The sequence below is a fragment of the Ambystoma mexicanum genome, chromosome 1q, assembly GCF_040938575.1.
Source record: "Ambystoma mexicanum isolate Mex_15411 chromosome 1q, UKY_AmexF1_1, whole genome shotgun sequence".
Lineage (NCBI taxonomy): Eukaryota > Metazoa > Chordata > Amphibia > Caudata > Ambystomatidae > Ambystoma > Ambystoma mexicanum.
In genome coordinates, this window is record NC_090922.1 from 532,232,688 (window position 1) to 532,253,275 (window position 20,588).

Here is a 20,588-nt window from a genome sequence, read left to right on the forward strand (position 1 = left end):
CACCGTTAGCCCCTCGTGCTGGGAGAGTAGGTTGTACCGGCACATGAGTTTGATGGGGTTGCACACTGCCAATTTGCGTAGGTGTGGATACCATGGTTGTCTCGCCCACATGGGAGCAACCAGGATGAGCGTCATCGGTTCTCTGTGGATTATGTCCAACACTTTACTCATCAGAGGGGTTGGTGGAAAAGCGTAGGCAAATATCCCTGACCAATTCATCCATAGGGCATTCCTCTTGCAGCCTGGCTGGGGGAACCTGGATGCAAAGTCTGGGCACTGCCTGTTTACGCTTGTGGCAAATAAGTCTTCAGTGGGGAAACCGCACTGAGAGAAGAGGTCTCCTCCGACCTCTTCGTGTAGACGCCACTCGTGTTCCTCTGGGAGGGGATCTCTGCTCAGAGCATCTGCTAGAGAGTTGAGTTCCCCTGGAACATGTTGGGATGACAGGTAAATCTTCCGTTTGAGTGCCCATTTCCAAATTTTCGTGGTAAGCTTGGATAGATTGGGAGAACAAGTGCCCCCTTGTTTAAGTAAAACACTGCAGTCGTGCTGTCTGTTAGGATCTGCACTCACTGGTTGGATAGGAGGGGTTTGAATGCCTGAAGCGCTCTGAAGACTGCCGGAAGTACCAGCACATTGATGTGGTTCTGAGCCACTGTGAGAGACCAGAGCTCTTGAGCTGTGTATGAAGGTAGTGAGCTCCCCACCCTGCCAGGGAGGCATCTGTTGTGACGGCCTGTATCTCTGGATCGTAGAAGGGTTTCCCCTTTGTAAGATTCTCTTGTCCACCAGCGAAGACTCTGTACTAGTCTTGGCAAAATGACTAGATTGTCCCACTGACCACTTGCTTAAGACCACTGTTTTGCCAACCATTCCTGCATGGGTTGCAGGCGCGCATGGTAACCAGGTAAATGCAAGATGCCATCATGCCTAGCAAACGCATAGCTTGTGCACCCTTATTTGGCGGCTGGCCTGATAGAGGAATTTGCAGCAACAAATGTCGAATTCTTTCCTCTGATAGAAAGGCCCTCTTGGGTATTTAGGGCAGCTCCCAAGAACTGTTTTGAGGTGCTTGGCTCCAGGCTCGACTTTCTCGTTGATTGAGAAGCCCAAATGGAAGAGGTTGATTGTTCTTTGGATGTTTAGGGAGGGGGGTGGGGGACTTCCCTGTAATGAGCCAGTTGTCCAGATAAGGTTACACTGGGATTGCCTCCCTGCGTAGGTGCACCGCCACCACTGCCAGTACCTTGGTGAATACCCTTGGAGCCGAGGCTATTCTTAAGGGCAGCATCTTGAATTGGTAGCGATTGTGGTCTACCTTGAAACACAAGAACCTTCTGTGCGCTGGGACCATTGAAATATGAAAATAGGCATCTTCATATTCAATGTTGCCATGTAATCCTTTTTTAGTAAAGGGATTACCTCTTAGTGTAGTCATGCAGAATTTTTGTGGCTTGACATACTTGTTTGCAGGTCGCTAATCTAATACTGTGCGCATTGTCAGATCTTTTTTGGCACAAGGAAGAAGCATGAATAAATACCCCGTTTACCTGGTTGACTGGGACGACTTCTCTGGCATCCTTTGCTAGCAGAACAGCAATCTTCTGTCGCGGAGGATGATCGTGGCGGCGCCCTAGCAACTACGCAGTATCCTCCGGACACTGGACAGCACCCATCTGTCCGAAGTGATCCCCTCCCATTCGTGGGTGAAGGTGGAAATGCCCCCCCCCCCCCCCCCCCCTTGCTGGGGATGCATGGGAGGGAACCTGAAGCGGAACGTCACTGCTTGTTGGATGGCATACCACCTCTGGCGGGGTTGCCTCTACCCTTAGTGCGGCCCCTGCACTGGCCTCTGGGGAAGCCCTGTGAGGATTGGGATTGATTGTTACCCCATAAGGTTCCCTGGTTTTGGTAATAGTTTGAACCACCCCTTTGGGAACCTTGAACCCGAAAGCAGCGCAAACTGTTTCCCCTCTGTCCAGAAGGTTTAGTGGTGAGTTGGCGAAGAGATTTTAGGGTCTCGCACTCCTCTTTTGCCATCTTTAAAGTTTCCTCCACTGCCTTGCCGAATAGTACGTTCGCCTCCACAGGCATTTCTATGAGGGTTGCTTGGGTTTCAGGTTTGAACCTGGACAGCATCAGCCAAGCGCGACACATTTATAACAGTGCCGTCGGCGAGAAACCTTCCAGCATTATCTGCTGCATCAAAGTTTGTCTTTAGCATGCAGCCTGATACAGAACTTCCACCTGCTGTCAGTTGACCCAACTGGCTCTTTAAGGGTTCGGAGGATACCAAAGAGGATACCTCTTCCCACTGATGACAATTGTAGCATGCCAAAAGGGTAGCACTGTTGGCAATTCGTGCCCGATAGGCAGACGTGGAGGCAACCTTTCTACCCAGAGCGATAGTCTTACTTTCTTTATCAGGAGGTGCTTCTGATGAACCAAGTGGTGTACCTGCCCTCTATCTGGTGGTTATGACCAGGGAATTCGGTTTTAATTGGCCCCTAATGTACAGGGGATCGGAGGGTGCAGCACGGAACAATTTCTCGACTCACAGATTAACCGCTTTAGTGAGATTCAGGGTTATTAGCGAGGGATCAATTCTACGCTGGATGGATTTTAATAGAGGAATAGCCTGAGTAATGGCTCTCTTGTCTCCTATTTCTTCAGCGAAATCCATGTCTTCTTGGACACCCCGTATGTCGATATGAAAATGGGCAGCTGCCTTAACCAACCACTCCTCAATGAGGTATTGGCCATCTACGGGAGAGTCATGCACCCGGGGGAAGTGGGGAGTCTTTAGGAATCGGGGAGTCAAGATTGTAGGCTTCAGCCCCATCCTCCTCCTGGTCCTTGTCATCCCCATAATAAGAGACCCCTGTCTGTTCATCCACCAATTGAGGTTCTGTTTCATCACAATATGAATCGGGGTGGTAAGGTTCAACCACAAAGGAGTCTGACCAAGCCCTGAGCCGGGGTGTCAGAGCGGAGTTTCTTAGCAGGGGGCTGAGAGGAACTAGGTATTGCCTTAGACCCCGAAGAGGCAGAGGTATCAGGGGTGTTGGAGTAACTATGAAAATAATTAGGGTCCTTTTCATAGAAGTCAGCCAAGAATGACATCCTTCTCATTACCCCATCAATGTCTGCTGAGTTCCATTCTTTAGAGCTAGGAACATGTTCTGGTTCCTCATCAGTGCCCATATTGTGAGCAGTGGGAGGAATGAGTTTACTTTTAGTGGTAGTATCCGAGACCTTGGACTTCCTATTGATTTAGTGGCTTTCTGCTTCTCCTTATGAACATGGTGTTCTGAAGATGACTATGTTTATCCCCCTTCCCATGACGAGGAGTGTTTTCCAGTTTTTTTAGGGGCCTCCGAGGGATTTTACGCCTCGCGTCGAGATTCAGAGGTGGTATTTGAGGAAGGACATCGAATCTCAGGTGTAGACGCTATGCGTCTTGGCTGTGGAGGATAGAGGGTGGAATCATCTGACGATCGGGACTATTGATAGTGCGACACCTTTATCAACCGAAGACTGTTGGCCTTTGTCATGAGGCCAACGAGAACACCCAGAGGACAGATTTGTTGGACTGCTCTTGTCTTCTGTTGCCGATCGCGCGACACGCCTGTCGAGTCACAGCCGGGGCGGATGTGCTTAGTGGAGGTAGTATGTGTAGCGCTTTTGCCGCCGGGTGTTGTCCCCACAACGTGGCTGCCGGCCAGTCCTTTGGGGTCGAAGGCCTGTGCGTGGGTGTCCGAAGTCAACCCTCTGCCATCGCCGTCCGAATCAGCAGCTTTGCTGCCATCGCTGAATGTCCCCTCCACTTCCATGGCCTCTAGCTGCCTGGAGTAGTGGGCCCAGCGTTTAGTTGAGCGATCCGTAAGGGTTTTCGACTTGACAAGCTTGCAAGCTCGACAGGTAGCCTTTGGATGGTCTTGTGGGAGACAGATTGCACGTATTGCGCTTGTCCACCCAGGGAAACTGTTACACTTTGGGCAGAATTTGAATGGCGTACTCTCCATATGTTACAAAATGGCAGCAGGCGGGTATATTTATGAAAAGATGGGAAAGAAGCCTGTATGACCACCCCCCACTCTCCCTACTGTACAGGGCCGAGGCCAGAGGCCTTCCAAGGCCCGAGTCCCTCGTGGCAGTTCGACCGCTTGCTTCCTTGATCTTCACCGGCGTCAATCTTTGGCATAGGGTGGAAGTGAAAGGGGAAGTATTTAACGGTAATGGATAACTATACATGGCTAAGAGCCAAAGGAACTCCACAACATGCATCAGACCAGTATGGAGGAAAAAAACAATCTGGGGAAACTTACACACGCAAGGGATCCTGGGTACAGGGGGACGTCACAATAGGATAGAATTACTGGCACGCCCTATTTCGACACCCACACCCATTTTTGAGTTTCGAAAAACGAATACTCGCAGCTTCCAGTAGTTGTCAGCCTATGCACAGCATGCGATCTAAGCAGATTATATATGGGATACATTACTCTCCGTAATCACATTTCTGATGCTTGTATCTGCTTAGATTCACATGCTGTGCATAGGCCAAGATCTAGTGGAAGCTGCGGGGTATTACAGTTTTTCAAAACTCGAAAATGGGCGTCGACACAGGGCGTGCCAGTAATACTATCCCTAGTGCGACGTCCACTGTACCCATGATACCTCACGTGTGTAGGACCCTCAGACTGTACTTTTTCTGACATGAGGTAGCATGAGGAGTAGTGCGAGTACAGATTATCCAAGCAGATAGGAAGATAAGACTACAAGCATCCATGCGCCTTCTCTCAGAGGGGAGGCAGGGCGGGTCACATGTGAATCTAAGCAGATACAAGCATCAGAAATACGATTACGGTGAGTAATGTATCCTTTCTGAGGGATGTGGAATCTGCTTAGATCACATGCTGTGCATAGATTAGCGAGCAGTGTTAGAAGGAGGTGGGATGTGAGAAGGGTCCTGAGCAAACAGATGTCTTAGAACCGCTTGTCCCAATTGAGTATCTGTCTTGAAATGAGTGTCAATGCAGTAATGTTGAGTAAAAGTGTGAATAGAGCTCCAAGTAGCTGCTTTGCAAATGGTGTCAAGGGGTACATTCGCAATGAAAGCCAGAGTGGCCCCAATGCCTCCTGTAGAATGGACTCTTGGCGTACAAGGCAGGGTCTTTTCAGAAAGGGACTAACAGTTGGATACAATTGACTATCCATTTGAAGATGGCACCTTTAGAGACGCGATCTCCTTCTCTGCCTGTAGCTACGGAGACAAACAGTTGGTCCGTTTTCCTTAGCGGTCTGGTCTTGAGGACCGCTCTTCGCACCTCTAGAGTGTAGTTTCACCTCAGCAGAGCTTTTGGGTTCTTGGAAGGCCGGAAGCTCGATGGACTGGTTAACGTGGAATTTAGAAATAAACTTAGGTGAGAACCTGGGGTGTGTTCGTAGAACCAGTTTATCCTTATGAACAGTAAAAAAGGATCCTGCACAGACAGAGCCTGAATTTCACTGACCCTTCTTATGGATGTAATGGCTACTAAGAAGGCAGTTTTATAGGTCAGGTGTTTGAGACTGGCTTTATGCATGGGTTCAAATGGTGGGCCCAGGAGCTTAGCAAGCACCACATTAAGGTCCCAACCAGGTGGTGGGTTTGAAATTGGAGCGTGGAGTCTCTTTATCCCTTCCATGAAGGCTTTAACCACTGGTACTTTCCACCACAAAACCGTGTTGTGGGAAGTGGTGTAGGCTGAAAGCGCTGCCAGATGTACCTTTAGTGAGTTAAATACCAGGCCTGCGTCCAGCAGGTGGAGCATGTGACTGACAATATTGGAAGGAGTGTCATCAACTGGGTTGATTTGCTTATTGTGGCACCAGGTAACAAATCTTTTCCATTTATCAAAGTAACAGTGCCTCGTTTTAGGTTTCCTAGATTCCTTTAGGATGTCCATACATCTCTGTGGTAAGTTGAGATGTTCAAACTCTGACTTCAGGAGCCATGCTGCCAGGTTCATTGAGCTGGGTTGAGGACCCACAAAGTAGGGTATAGAGGTCGGCTTAGTCTTCCGACGATCGAACCTCCGTTACCTTAGGGAGCGAGGCACTTTTGGCAACAGTGGATGGCTGCCTGGAGTCATGTGGCGATCTAGATAGAGAACCCCCAGGGGACACAGATTTGGTGGACCGTTCTCTGTGTGCCTCATTCCGAGAACTCGACGTGCGCATCGAGTCTCGGTGGGATTTCGCGTGTTTGGTGGAAGTGGTGTGGGTAGCGCTCGTGTCGCCGGGGGAGAGGGGAATGGGGGGGGTTTCCCCATAGCTGCCCTGCCGGACAACCTTCCGAGGTCAGGGTCTTGCGCTTGACTGTCTCGACGCCACGTTGCCCTCGCCGTTCGAAAGCACGGCATCGCTGAAGGCACCCTCCGCTGCCATGGCCTCTTGTTGCCTGGCGTGGTGGGCCCAACTTTTGGTCAAACGGTCCTTAAGGATTTTCGGTTTAAACCGACTACACGCTCTGCAGTTGGCCTCGGGGTGGTCCCTCGGCAAGCAGAGGTTACACGTGGCGTGTCTCTCAACCCAAGGGTACTTGCGGTTGCACTTGGGGCAGAACTGGAAAGGGGTACCCTCCATATGCACCCTGTGGCAGCGGGCTAGTGTGTGTAGGAATATATAAGAAAAAGCCTATATATATTTAGAGTGTAGAGTAAGTACCACCCCCCACTCTCCCTACTTGCAAGGCCGAAAACAGAGGCCTTCCAAGGCCCGGGCCGAGGCCAGAGGCCTTCCAAGGCCCGGGCCGAGGCCAGAGGCCTTCCAAGGCCCGACAGCTCTCGACGGTTCTTTTTCTTCTCCGACGGTATAGAGTGTCAAAGGTCGGTGACTCGACATTGGGGTGGAGAAAATGGTGAAATATAACGCTATTTAGCTAAATTATGTCCAAGGCCAGGGAACTCCGCGGGATGCTTCAGACCAGTATGGCGGGAAAAAACAATCTGAGGGTCCTGGACACGTGAGGGATCATGGGTACAGTGGACGTCACACTAGGGATAGTATTACTGGCACGCCCTGTGTCGACGCAGTTTCATAAAACAAACTAATACTGCAGCTTCCACTAGATAATCGGCCTATGCACAGCATGTGATCTAATCAGATTCCACAAGCCTCAGATACACATACAAATACACCTGCCTGCCACACAAACAAATCTATTCTTAAACTAGGAAAGCCCTCAACCTTTCAATCGCAACGGGCAAAGTGCCACAAGCCTTCAAATCTGCATACATCAGGCTACTAAAAGATACAGCGGGAACCGTTGAGGACCTCTCCAACTACAGACCCATCTCCAATATCCTGTAAACAGCCAAGCTGCTCGAAATATGCATCTACAAATGACCCGGGAATTCATAGAAGAGCGCGGCGTACTACACCAGGCACAAGTTGGCTTCAGACCAATGAGAGGAACGGAATCGGCTCTACTCTCAAGATGGGACGACCTAAATATGAACGCAGACTCTAACACTGCCTTGATACTCCTAGACCTATCAGCAGCATTCGACACAGTTAATCACAAAACCCTCATTACGAGATTAGAAGGACTTCACCGCCCTACTATGGATCAAATCTTTCCTAACAAACAGAACTGAAACCTTATGGATGAAACCCTTCAAATGCAGCCCGAGAAATTCCACCTGTGGAGTACCACAAGGAATCATCCTTCTCCCTGCTACTATTCAACAACTACCTATATCTACTCATCAAAAGTCAGCTTCACCTGTTATAACTATGCCGTAGATGCACAAATCTTCAAAATACAAGACAACCTGGACATAAACATAACGCTCGAAAAGTGCCTCCGCAATGTATTCATCTAGATGAACTCCAACTGCATCAAAATCAACCCAGGCAAAACAGAAATAACAATTGTCACAAAAAATTGAGAAAACCACTTCATCCCTTGGCCAAGGGAACTCGGGACAACCCCAGCACCCTCGCGGATTGTAAAAAGCCTGGGACCTGATGAACAATCTGACGCTAGAGCCACAAGTAAACTCTCCTCAAGAAATGCTTCTTCCTACTGCGAGCGGCAAAAAGGATCCTACCGTTACCATCTTTCGACAATAAAACAACCACCATCATCGCCCTCGTCATGTCCAGAGTAGACTACGCCAACAGCCCTTGGGTATGCCTGAACGACTCTTAAAACTACAATGCATACAAAATGCAGCAGCCAGACTGTTTCTGAAACTACTCTGAAGAGAACACATCACGCCAGCGCTGAAAACATTACATTGGCTACCAATAAAATAACTAACAAAGTTCAAAACAATGTGCATCAAGCATAGACCAGTACACCACAAAGGCGCAGTGTTCCTGAGAGACAAACTAAGTCTACACCAGGCATCAAGAATGCTCAGATCGCCTTGCACCTGGAACCAAAACCCTACAACAAAAGAAAACTTAGGATCTTTTTTCTTTCACCAAGCACGGAAAACCTCAAACGACCTTCCAAAGCACATACGCAACACAAGAAACCACTTACTAGTCAGGAAATTACACAAAACCTGGCTTGTCATAACTAGAAAGTCCGGCCACAGGGGCACACTCGCAACTAAAAACATTGATGAATGAAGAGATAGACACTTATCCACACCAAGCAACCTACAGAAAACCCCAAGAAAAAACCCACAACATACCAAATGTCTAACAGAGACAGCGGTAATAGGACCAAAGAACAAGTTAATTACCAACTGGTAACATTCTTTAGATTGGATGTTCCTCCAACGTATTCCTCAGATTTATTCCATCCAGCTTTAGCTGTTTCGGGAAACAAATTTGGCAGAGGGCGCCCGTGCATCGATGTAGTCGAGGGTCCCTAGAAGGCCTCCGTCGAGGGTGACATCATCGGGAATACAAGTGCCATGCGAGGTGCCTGTTGGCCTCAGTTCTGTTTTCCCCCTCACTCTTGTTCTACTGTGTAGATTGTGCCGGTAGTCTGGTGTTATTTTTGCGAGTGTTGAAGTGGCAATAACCTGGAAAAAAAAAAATCTACAGAGGGGTAAGGTTGGGAGAGCGACGAGGAATACGTTGGAGGAACATCCAATCGAAAGAAAGTTACCAGTTGGTAAGTAACTTGTTCTTCGAGTGGATTGTGTCCTCCAACGTATTCCTCATCTTAGACTACCAAAGCAGTATGGACAATTCTCTGGAGGAGGGAGTAGATTTTTTGATACCCTTAAATGGCTGAATATAGTACTGCTTTACCAAAATCTGGCTCCTTCGACTGGGAAGCATCCAGACTATAGAATTTTGAAAAGGTATGCAGCAAAGACCAAGTTGCTGCTTCACAAATGGACTTTATGGGAACACCTCTTTGAAGTGCTGTCGAAGAGGCGATGCCTGTGGTGGAATGGGCCCTTAAGCCTTCTGGTGGGTCTTTCTCCGCTATCTATAGCATTCTGAAATGCAAAGCACAATCCAACGTGATATGGTTTGTTTCGACACCGATTGACCCAATTTCCTTCTGGTGTAGCCAATGAAAAGTTGATTATCCACTCTAAGCTTGGAAAGCCTAGAAATGTAAAAGCTTAGAGCTCTTTTTGGATATAACCTGTGCAATCTTTCCTCTTCCTTACTAGGATGAGGTGGAGGATAGAATGCAGGTAGAACAATCTTTTGATTCAAATGAAAATTGGACACAACTATAAGTACAAGTTAGGGTTTAACCCTTAATACCACTGACCCTATGGAACACAGTATAGGGTGGCCCAGAAGACGGTGCCTGCAATTGGCTCACTCTTCTTGCAGATGTTAAAGCAACTAGGAAAGCAGTTTTCCATGTCAGTAATCTTAATGGACAAGTGTGCAAGGTTCCAAAAGGGGCACACCAAGAATTTTACAACCAGATTAAGATCCCAAATTGGTACTTGGAAAGGTTAAGGAGGAAACCCATTGGTGAGTCCTTTTAAGAATTGTACTACTAAAGGAATTTTGAAATAGGAGCATTCTTCCATCGAGCGCTTGAAGATGGAAAGCGCTGCAAGATAACCTTCAATGGTCCAAAGATTTAGACCTCTATGTGCTAGGGACAAGAGGACAGTACTTCCGGGTTAGAACATAGAAAAGGATCAACTTTCTTTTCTCTGCATCAGTTGCAAAACTTTTTCCAACGGCAACGGTATAGAGATTTTGTTGCTGGTCTCCTTGCCAAAAGCAACACCTCCATGACGTCATCTGGAAGGTCCCAAAACTTGTATCTCAGCCTTTCAGATACCAAGCGTGAAGGTTGAGAATATGGACCTCTGGATGGAGAACCTGACCCTCCATTTGAGAGAGAAGGTCCTCTGAGGAAGATGTACCGGGGGACAGATGACATGTCTAGAAGGTCCGGATACCACGATCTCCTGGCCCAATCCGGGGCAGTTAGGATCATGCGGTTTCCGAACCGTCTCAGTCTCCCGATGACCTGAGGAATGACTGGAATTGGAGGGAACGCATATAATAGTGGGAAGTTCCACTCCACCACGAACGAGTCCCCTAGGGCTCTTCTTGGGGGAAATTCCCTTCAGCAATACCTTTCGCATTTCCGGTTGATTCCGGTTGCCAATAGGTCTACTTGAGGGGTTCCCCAAAGGTCGAAGATCTCTTGAATGACTTCCTGAGCCAGTTCCCACTCGTGGGACAACGTGCTCTGCCTGCTCAGAGCGTCCACCGTCATTCTCCCAGGCTAGATGAACTGTCGTTAAGGAGATTCCTTCTTGAATTGCCGAATACCAGAGCTGCATTGCCTCTCTGCACAGAGGTAGTGACCCTACACCTCTTGTTTAGATAATGCATGGCCACTGTGTTGTCCGTCATTATCAATATATTTTTTCCTCTGACAGATGGTAGAAAAGTCTTCAGCGCTGGTCTGATTGCTCTCAGCTCTAAAAGGTTGATGTGTAGTTTGGACTCCGATGGAGACCAACGACTGATTGTCAAATCGTTGGCATGAGCTCCCCACCCCATGAGTGAGGCGTCCGTCACTACTGTAATCTCCGGCCATGGTTGCCAAAACTGCTCTCCTTTCAGGATATTCTCTGTGCAAGTCCACCAGAGAAGATCCTGCCGAACTTTGTTCGGAATCTGAAGAAAATCCGTCATTTGACCTGAGAACTGGGACCATTGAGTCTTTAGAGCCCATTGAAGGGATATCATCCTCAGGCGTTCCTCTGGCACTAGGAAGATGCAGGATGCCATGAGGCCGAGTAACCTTAAGTCGTCGTAGGCCTGGAGATTTTGGAAACCATCTTAAGAATGCCCTGAGCCCTTGACTTGGAAGGCAAGCTCTTTCCCCAAGGATGTGTCTAATACAGCCCCTATGTACTGGAGCTGTTGGGAAGGTGTCATTTGTGACTTGGTGAAAATGAGGGAGAAGCCCAGTTTGTGGAGGAAGTGGCAGGTGACTTTCAGATGATCCAGTGCTTGTTCGGCAGAACGTGCCCTGATCAACCAATCGTCCAGGTAGGGGTAGACGTGAATCCCCCTCTCCTGAGGTGCGCTGCCACCATTACCATTAACTTGGTGAAGACCCTCGGGCGGAGATCAATCCGAATGGCAGGACTCGCGAACTACGAACCTCAGGTATTTTCTGTGCTTGAGACGAATTGGCACATGAAAATAAGCATCCTGGAGGTCCAATGACACCAACCAATCCTGAAGTTGCAGGGCCTGAAGGATCTGAGAAGGAGTAACCATCTTGAACTTGTCCTTCCTGAGGAGCTTGTTCAAGCCTCTTAAGTCCAAGATTGGTCTCAGTCCTATGTCCTTTTTGGGAATCAAAAAAAATAAGGGGATTACCATCCCTTGTTTCTCTCTGCTACAGGTACTTGTTCTAAAGCACCTTTCTCCAGCAGGGATAGAACTTCCTGCTGTAGGAGCGGGTCTGAAAACTTCAAAAGGTGTATCCCCGGTGGATTGCTTTGGAGGTTGCGTTAGAAAAGGAAGGCAGTAACCTTAGGCTATTATTTCTAGAGCCCAAACATCTGAAGTAATGGCTTGCCATTCTTGCAGCTGCTGTGACAGCCTGCCTCCCACTGGTGTCTTGTGATGCAAGTCCTCAAAGTGGTTTTGTGGCAGTTGCTGCAGCCGCTGATGGCAAAGAGGCTGCAGCTGGAGTTGGCTTTGCAGGTTTTCCTCGTCCACCGCGAGTGGCCTTTTTCTGGCCCCTTTGACTGGCCATTCCTCTCGCCTTTCCATATGAGGAATAGTAACGATTGGATCATCCCCTCCAAGGTTGTCCTGGCGCACAAAAAGGCGGAGGTTGCCTAATAGCAGCTCCTAAAGACTTGGAAGCTGCTTTTGAGGTCTGCAACCTCTCAAGGATCTCATCAGCCTTGCTGCCAAAAAGGTGAGACCTGTCAAAGGGCATGTTCAGAAGACGGTTCTGCACGTCTGGTGCGAAACCAGACTTCCGTAACCACGCAAATCTGCGCATTACCGTGCTAGTACACATGGACCTGCTCACACTATCTGCAGTGTCCAATCCAGATTGAAGGGATTCCTGCATGGCCTCCTTTCCATCTCTAACAATGGCTAGGAATCCTTCCCTTTCGTCCCCTTCTGGTATGTGCTCTGCCGCCATTGCAATGCACTCCCACAGTGTACGAAAACCTTGCCAAAGCACACGCGGAGTTGGCTGATTTTAACGCCATACTCTAGCTGAAAATATCTTGCGTGTCCATCCATCCACACGCTTGTCGTCCCTATCCGGAGGGATAGAAGGTTACGCCATTTTATTTGAAGCTGTGGCTGCCTGGACCACCAGACTCTCGTGAGTGGGATGTTTAGACTGATAGCCGGGGTCACCAACGGCAGGGTGGTATTTTGAAGTAAGGGATTTATGCACTGGAGGAATAGAATCCGGAGTCTCCCAATTTTTGGCCACCCTATTTTGCAAGGCTACATGAAAGGGTAGTATTGGATCTTTGGTGGGGCCATTGTCCAATATATCGGTTAAATCATCCTGGATGAATTGGGTTGGTGGTCTAGCCCACCCTAAATAATCAACCACTTTTGTCATTAGTTGACTGTATGAGGGACTGGCATGCTCCCCTTTTTCTGGCCTGCCAAAATCTGTTTCGGAGATTTATCAATGCCACTTGCATTATGTAAGAATTCCACCAGGTTCCTCATCCTGCTTTCTTTAGAAATCAGGCATTCTGGGACATTTGGGGTACCATATTCCAGTCCAAAGGGTACATTCTCCTGATCAGATCTCTCCTGTTCCTCAAAAATTGAGGTCAGGGACTTGAAAAATTCCTTCCTAGGAAGAGGTTTAAAAACCTTTTCTGGGAGAGGTGTATCGGTGGAACCTGAAGGCATTACAGGCTTTGCAGCCTTCTCTTTTCCTTTTTCTGGCTGAGCTGGCTGAACTGGAGCCTTAGGAACCTTTGGCGCCGAGGGCTACGGGTTCGACAAAGGCGTTGAAGAAATAGTGGTTGTCGACGGAGCCGGCTTCGAGGGCGTCAAGGCGCTCTTCGAAGATTTGCCCTTCGAAGTGTTGGGTTTCAGACGGCGTTGGTGACCTCGAGCAGTCGACTCGAGCGGTCTTTTTCGCTAGGCGTCCTGGAAGGTTCTCGATCCTTCCTTCTTCGATCACCCGGGGCTCGAAGGCACGCGCCAGTGTCTGAGCGAAGACGCTCCCAGCCGGCTTCCGAAGAAGGGGCGGACCGAGGCTTCCCACTCTTGGGAAGGAGGTTTTGTGGGGCATTTCATTCTTTTTGGGGATTCGTCCGAGGACGAGGTGGAGGGGGACCTGTGATGTCTTTTTTTCGATTTTTTTCATCAAAGACAACGAACGATGGGAATCGCTTTGGAACCTACACCGATGCCTTTCGTGTCGAGGAGACTTCTCACGGGCACTAGACTCAACACGAGTCTTTCCGGTCGGATTTACGACCTACCTGTAGTTTTCCCTTCCTCTCTCGCAAGGCCTTCCCCGTCATCACCTGACACGTTGTACAGGCCTCCATGTCGTGGCCTTCCCCGAGACACCACATACATTCTCAGTGCGGGTCCATGAGACATTCTCGAACTGCATAATTTACACTTTGAAACCCGATTGCGGGGTCGTGGTCGGCATTGATGACGAGGACATATCGATATATATCAGTATTATTCACTTTGTCACAGATCTCGAGGCGCTCCGAATCTCCGAAGCAACATGCACCGCAGAAAAAAGGAACTGAGGCCAACGTGCACCGCGCGTGCTACTTGTATACCTGATGTCACCCTCGCTGGAGGCCTTCGAGGGACCATTGACTCGACATCGACGCACGGGTGCCCTCTGCCGAAATGTTTTTCCGAAGCAGCTAAAGCTGGATGGAATATATCTAAGATGAGGAATACATTTGAGGACACAATCCACTCGAAAGACTGGATAAATAGCAAGACGAAGACAAACACTAGGACAACTCACCAATAGGACCCTCACCGTAAATTATAGCCATTCCCAACAGACTTTATCACCCTCTGGATTGGAGCTAATGGTACAGGGTCTACCATTCCCTAGCTGTCTGCTGTGATTAACAGAATAAGCACCCACTCTACACAATGCTCATCAAGATACACTGGGAAGCAGAACGCGCCATGAGACAAACTACAACTAAACAATAGCCCTAAGGAAGTAACCCCACAGAACCCAAAGAACCAAATGAGAGTCCTGATAGGAGGAACGAACGACAGAATACACAGGCTGAACAAGACAGACACACTAGGATGCCTCATCAGCATTCTGACCCTGAACCATTCAAAGCTTCAACTGACCAAGTTCACATTAGTTAAGAGAATAGATAGTACCAACCCAGTTCTGCACCCAAAGAAATGGTTCAGACACACCTACCACCCCATACAAGACTCACTATGACACAGCTGGATATGCACAGCACCACCACAGTGAGACCACCCTTAAGGAACCAGCAACAACCCCACCCAGAAGTATAAAACTCAAACAGACCCAGAAGTACCCGGACCAGGATACAGACCCCACTAACCCAACCCTCAATTTTCTGCATACTCATCCCACAAAAAAAACACACCCATTTCTCTCCCAGCAATCCGCACGCACTTTACCACATCAACACAGACCGCACCTACAGCACACAAGGCCTCGCCCGATGCACCAAAGCCCAGCACTCTGTATACCGAGCTGAAGCTGCCGACAGCACACCACTTCTCCCACTATCCTACTTCCCTCCTCCTCTACTAACCCTACCCGTCCTCCTGTTTACAGATCCGCCAGAGCACCTGGGGACCAATTCCGTTGGTGACGGTGCGCCAAGTACCTTTAACATAACATTAGGTGCCCCCTCGGACATGTTGCTGGTACTAGGGCATGGCCCCTTGGGTGAAGACCCGGTAAAAGAACCTTCCAGTCCCTCAGCACTGTCACCGGGAGGATCTACTGACCACTAAGCCTGCCGGACAGTAGCTGATGTAGCCTCGGTACTCGTGCTGGTATGAGAACCCGAGTGGTTCCTGCCGCGCGGGCAAGTCCTTGGAGGAGTCTCCCTTGCGGGTGCGCTGGAGACGAGTGGCCCGACCTTGGGCCTGGATCAATGACTAAGTCCTTTAGGTCCTCTGAGGCGATCTCTGGAAGAGCTCCCTCTACCTGGCTAGTCTGTTCTTCAGAGACCTCTAGGAAAGCGCATAGCATGCGGTACACGCTTGCCAGCTGGGGTCTGGGCCTAGGCAACGTAGGCAGAGGGCGTGGTGGGTCTGAAGTTGGAAAGAGTCAGCCGCAGGATGGGCACCTGTAGAAGTTGGCATGCGCCGGGGAGGAGCGTGATGACCGAGGACTAAGTACCTGTGATAAAACGACAAAGACAGAAGTGATGAAGTATCCGTGCGTGGAATTACATGGCCAAAGACAAACCCAGGAGCGCTGGTGAATTCGGCCTGTTCCTGTCGACGTGAAAAAGGCGATTGAGGTGTGGCGGGGTTAGGGCAGCGCATGCTCCCTGGGCCACACCCCCACTCCCTGGGCCAACCTTCCCCTTGAAGGTTAAAAAACCTTAAAGGGGAAGGTTTTTTCTGGTGGTAAAGGTTTCATCTCACGTCCTTTGGAAGGGACGCCCATGCAGTATGGAGGAAAGGGGACGGGACGCAAGTACACTCGCGTTCAATATTTGCCCACCTTGTCTCACGGTTGTTCAGTTTCCTACTGATGAAGCAGCTAGGGTGTTCCCTGCCTTTCTCTTTCAGTGGATTCAAAACTGCACCTATCCCTGTATTAGTAGATTCATTCTGTACAATAAAGGATTGCTTGCAGTCAGGAGCTCTCAAGACTGGAGCTTGACAAAGGGCTTTAAGTCCTTCAAATGCACGAGTGCAATTCTCATTCCACCTGACCTTCTCGGGGAATTCGGGTGAGGAGCTCACGTTCAAGGGAGAAGCTATGGTCCCAGAGTTCTCTATGACGTTCCTGTAGTACCCAGAGAGACCTGGATAGTCTCTCACTTGGGTCCGAGAAGTATGGGTGGCCCAGTCTTGTAAATGTTGTACTTCATTAGGTAATGGCATTATTGCACCTCCTCCTACCGCATGTCCAAGGTAGACAACTACTCTGTCCAAGGTAGACAACTACTCTGACCAATTTCACATTTACTAGCCTTTGTGTTATGCTAGGTTATAGTCAGATGGGCCTGTTCAAGAGCCTGCAAAACATCCTAGGTGGTGAAGATGCCCTTCCCAAGTGTGGCTGAACACTGCACTGTCATCCACATATGCCATGCAGATGTCCTCCATCCATTTCAGAACTTGATTCACTCTCCTCTGGAATGTAGCAGGTGTATTTCTGAGTCCAGAGGGCATAACCTTATCTGGTAGAGGCCTCGTGGGGTAGAAAATGCAGTTCTCCTTGGCATGGTCTGTCAGCTATTTGGCAATGGCCTGAGGTCAGGCCAAATTTACTCAGGAACTTGGCTGAACCAAATTAGTCCACCAGCTCATCTGTCCTAGGTAAAGGATGGGCATCAGTCGTGGTGACTGCATTAAGAGCTCTATAGTTCACACAGAATCAATTCTTTGGTTCCTGCTTTTGGCACTAGTACAACTGGACTCGCCCATGGACCTGCAGAGGGCTCTATTACACCAAGATAAAGCATCTTCTTGACCTCTTCCTTAATGTGGGCTCTTACATGTCTGACATTCTGTAACCCCTGCTTTTGACAGGGAGACCGTCACCAGTGAGAATATCATGCTGGCCTCAAGGGGTCAAGCACGGTGTCAGTGAAAACAGGGAGGCAAACTGCGTTAAGAGCCTTGCACCACTCCTGTTGCAGAGACAGATCTGAAGAGGTTTATTCCTTCAATGTTCTCATCCAAGGCTTGCCCCCTGAGGAAATCAGGGGGAGGCTCTCTCTCCTCTTGATCATAGGTCTGAGGCAAGATTGTATGCAGTACCCTGTGGGAGACTACATTAGCCTTGTCCTCTTGGAATAGTTAACCCAACCATTGGTATAAGCAAGTACTACACAAGTTGGTAGAGTGACTGAGCAGCCAGGCTTCTCTCAAGCAGGGTCAATGTGAGCTGTAAGGTTTAACAGTTTCACAAAGACAGTTATTCAAATGAACACTTACACAAGGTTTCTTGATTAAAACAATTAATTTAACAGTCAGTTGAGTAAGCCTTCTTTAGAAGGGAGCAATCAAAACAAAATGTACTTCAATAAATGCACTCAGTGTCACTAAACCAGTTGATACCCATTGGGGATGGGGCACATACTGCCTACACCCTCAGGTGACAAATAGCTAGGACACTGGACAATAATTTATCACTGGCATATTCAGAGCAATACTGAGATTAGTGTGAAAGAAAAAGATGACTGAATAAAACAATGGTTAACAAATATTCTTAAGCAGGTAAGTACTTTTTGAACCCTCCAATGCAAAGTAAATTAACCCTTTCCTACAGGAAAGGGTTAAGCAAAAAGTAAGAGGTAAGAAGAGTCTAAGGACAGCCAGTGTTAGTTGAGCAAAGTCTAGAGGAGCTGAAGATCTTCTTGCAGGTAAGTAAGTCATACAAAAAGTTTTAAAAATGTTTGTAGAAAGAAAAATCACAAGGGCCACACGCTGGGAGGCTTGTGAGGGGGCAAAGCGTAAGCAACTCTGCAAGTGTAATTAAGTCACGTCTAAACTACCCAGCCAGACACGCTGGAGCCAGAGGCGGGCTACACCAGTGAATCCTGCCAATTACAAAGCGAACAAAGCGGCCAAACCTGGTTTGGCGTGCAGGGTCAAGAAGGACCTTTCCAACAAGAAATGGTGAAGAAAGGAGACCAGGGCCATTTTGACAAAATGGGCACCCATGGGTGCTTTACTGCAGCTGCAATTGCAGCCCGCAGTAGAACCACACAATGGTAGGAAAAAGTAAACCACTGTCACCAGCCATTAATTGTAGAAATGGTAACACAAATGTTACATGTGAAACAAAACAAAGGGGATACCAAGTAACCCCTCCAGCACCCTAGTGTGTGCTGGGGCTAGAAAGTTACAACAAGTAAAGTCCATTTCACTTCAATGCTCTTTGAAACAGTTTCACCAAGAGAAGGTATTTAACCGTCCGATTTCCCTGTGTCAGTGCACTAAAGGTGCTGTGTGACAATGTAAAAAGATGATTCCTATGGAGTTTGTCAGACTGCAAAGTCAAAAGAACAGTGTTCAAATCAAAGTAAAATTCATGAGAGTGGGAAAAAGGTCACACTCTCCAGGATAAAAATTAAGAAGTCCTAAAGTCCAGCAAAGGTTTTAGCACAATTCTGAGAATTCACCCTAACTGGCAGCCAGAACAAAGGGGAAAGAGGGGAAAAGAAAATTAATTCCGAAAAGAAATCAACCCAGGGGTCCACTTTCCCTACTGTAATGGCCTGGCCGGAGGGCCGAGGCCATGCGGTCAACAAATGATCAATGCACCAGTCGTCGAACAGCAGTGGATGTCTTTGGCAGAGTCCACGAAGTAGTCGTCGAGAAGACGTATAAAAGACTAGACGACCATCAGTCGTGGGCCAAAAAGCATAGTAATGAGCAATATAAACTCTTGCAAGCTCTGCATAAGGGGACCAGCTAGTTGGGTGGAAAAAACAATGAGACCGACGCGTGAGGGATTTTGGGTACACTTCACGTCCGGGATAGGGTAACAGTCAAGCCCATGTCGACGTCCCAGGTCCATGTCGACGTCCCAGGTCCATCTTCGAAAGAAAAGAAAATGCTCTGCGATTACCACTAGATGTCAGACTATAGACACAGCCTGTCTAAGCAGATTAACAAGCATCAGAACTATAGTTTAGTTGTGTAATCATATTTGTATTAGATGTTTGGATTACAGTGACTAATACATGGCAGCCTGCAATATTCGTATAAAAGCCTTGACTTAATACAGTCCAATTGCGACATCACAAATGACCAGCAAAAAGGAAACTGCAACAACTGCTCTCTAATCGGTCTTACGCTTTAGTTGTGACGTCACAATGTCTGCTGCTTGGGCCAGCACAGAGCAGAACTCCAGCTGTCACTGCTGCACTTCAAGCAGAGATGAGCTTTTCAAATTCTGTGCCAGTTTTGACACTTTACAGATTAGGAACCATTTATGGCAGATTTCATATGTGCACTTCTGGAGTTGAATACATGTGAGCAAGAAACAGCATGTTTGACTTAATGTAAAGCAGAAAACTAAAACGTGTTTTCCTATTTATTTTATTAAATTGCTCCAACTATTTTCTTTGCAAAACATTACAATCTGCACGTTCGCTTTTTTAAATCCTAAAACATTATACATTAATTACATGGAACAGCATATGCAAGATGTTACATCAGATTAAGCAAGAGGACAGGTAGTAAAGGAGGTGTGTTGCAATGCATTATGAGGAATAAAATACCTCCCGCCCACTGTACATACAAAGGATATTTGCAAGTCACCTCGTTGTTCCGTGACTGTATAAAGTAACTCAGCCTTCGGCCTCATTGCTCTATTTGATCGCAGTACTCCCCCATCTGTGACTTACAAAATCCTTATAAGGTATGGTAGGGGGTACTTTATCCGATTCATTGATGTGTTGGCATTTTGGGTTCCGATGAATAAAAAGGACTAACCTAGGTAGGGATCTACCACCAGGTAGTAGTCATGCCATTACCTTAGGAGTTTGAAGAGCATGCCTTTGGCCCTTTACCATTTGTATACATAACACTTGTTTACTGTTGTACTATGCATTAGTTCTAATGCAAAGTACTTATTTGAACTCATTTACTCCAAGTTAATAAAGTAATTTATTTCAGTACACCTGCACAGGGTGTTCTTCTGGGGTATATTTGGGACATATTACACCTATCCATCAGCCTTCGTACCTCTAGTGAGGCCTGAATGCTTTTCAATAGCTACCCATAGTGTCACATTGATTAGAAGGCTTTAAAACATCAGGCAAGGGTTACACATGCTCTACATACCGTGAGGCGAGGGTGTACCAATTGCAGCATGCGTTCTCGCATGAGGTGGAATGAGGGTGGAATTCAGCGTAGGTTGAATTGACAGTTCTGAAAAGGAAAGAAAGTTAACTGAC

At 48.0% G+C, this 20,588-nt stretch overlaps 1 protein-coding gene across 1 annotated transcript in view; it reads right to left on the minus strand.

Annotated features, from left to right (window-relative positions):
- The window catches only part of GSK3A (glycogen synthase kinase 3 alpha), a 368,950-nt gene that overhangs the window by 58,413 nt on the left and 289,949 nt on the right, over positions 1–20,588 (minus strand). The window contains exon 10 of the mRNA XM_069640953.1: positions 20,476–20,562. Within this exon, the coding sequence (XP_069497054.1) occupies positions 20,476–20,562 (87 nt within the window). The remainder of the gene's footprint in view (positions 1–20,475; positions 20,563–20,588) is intronic.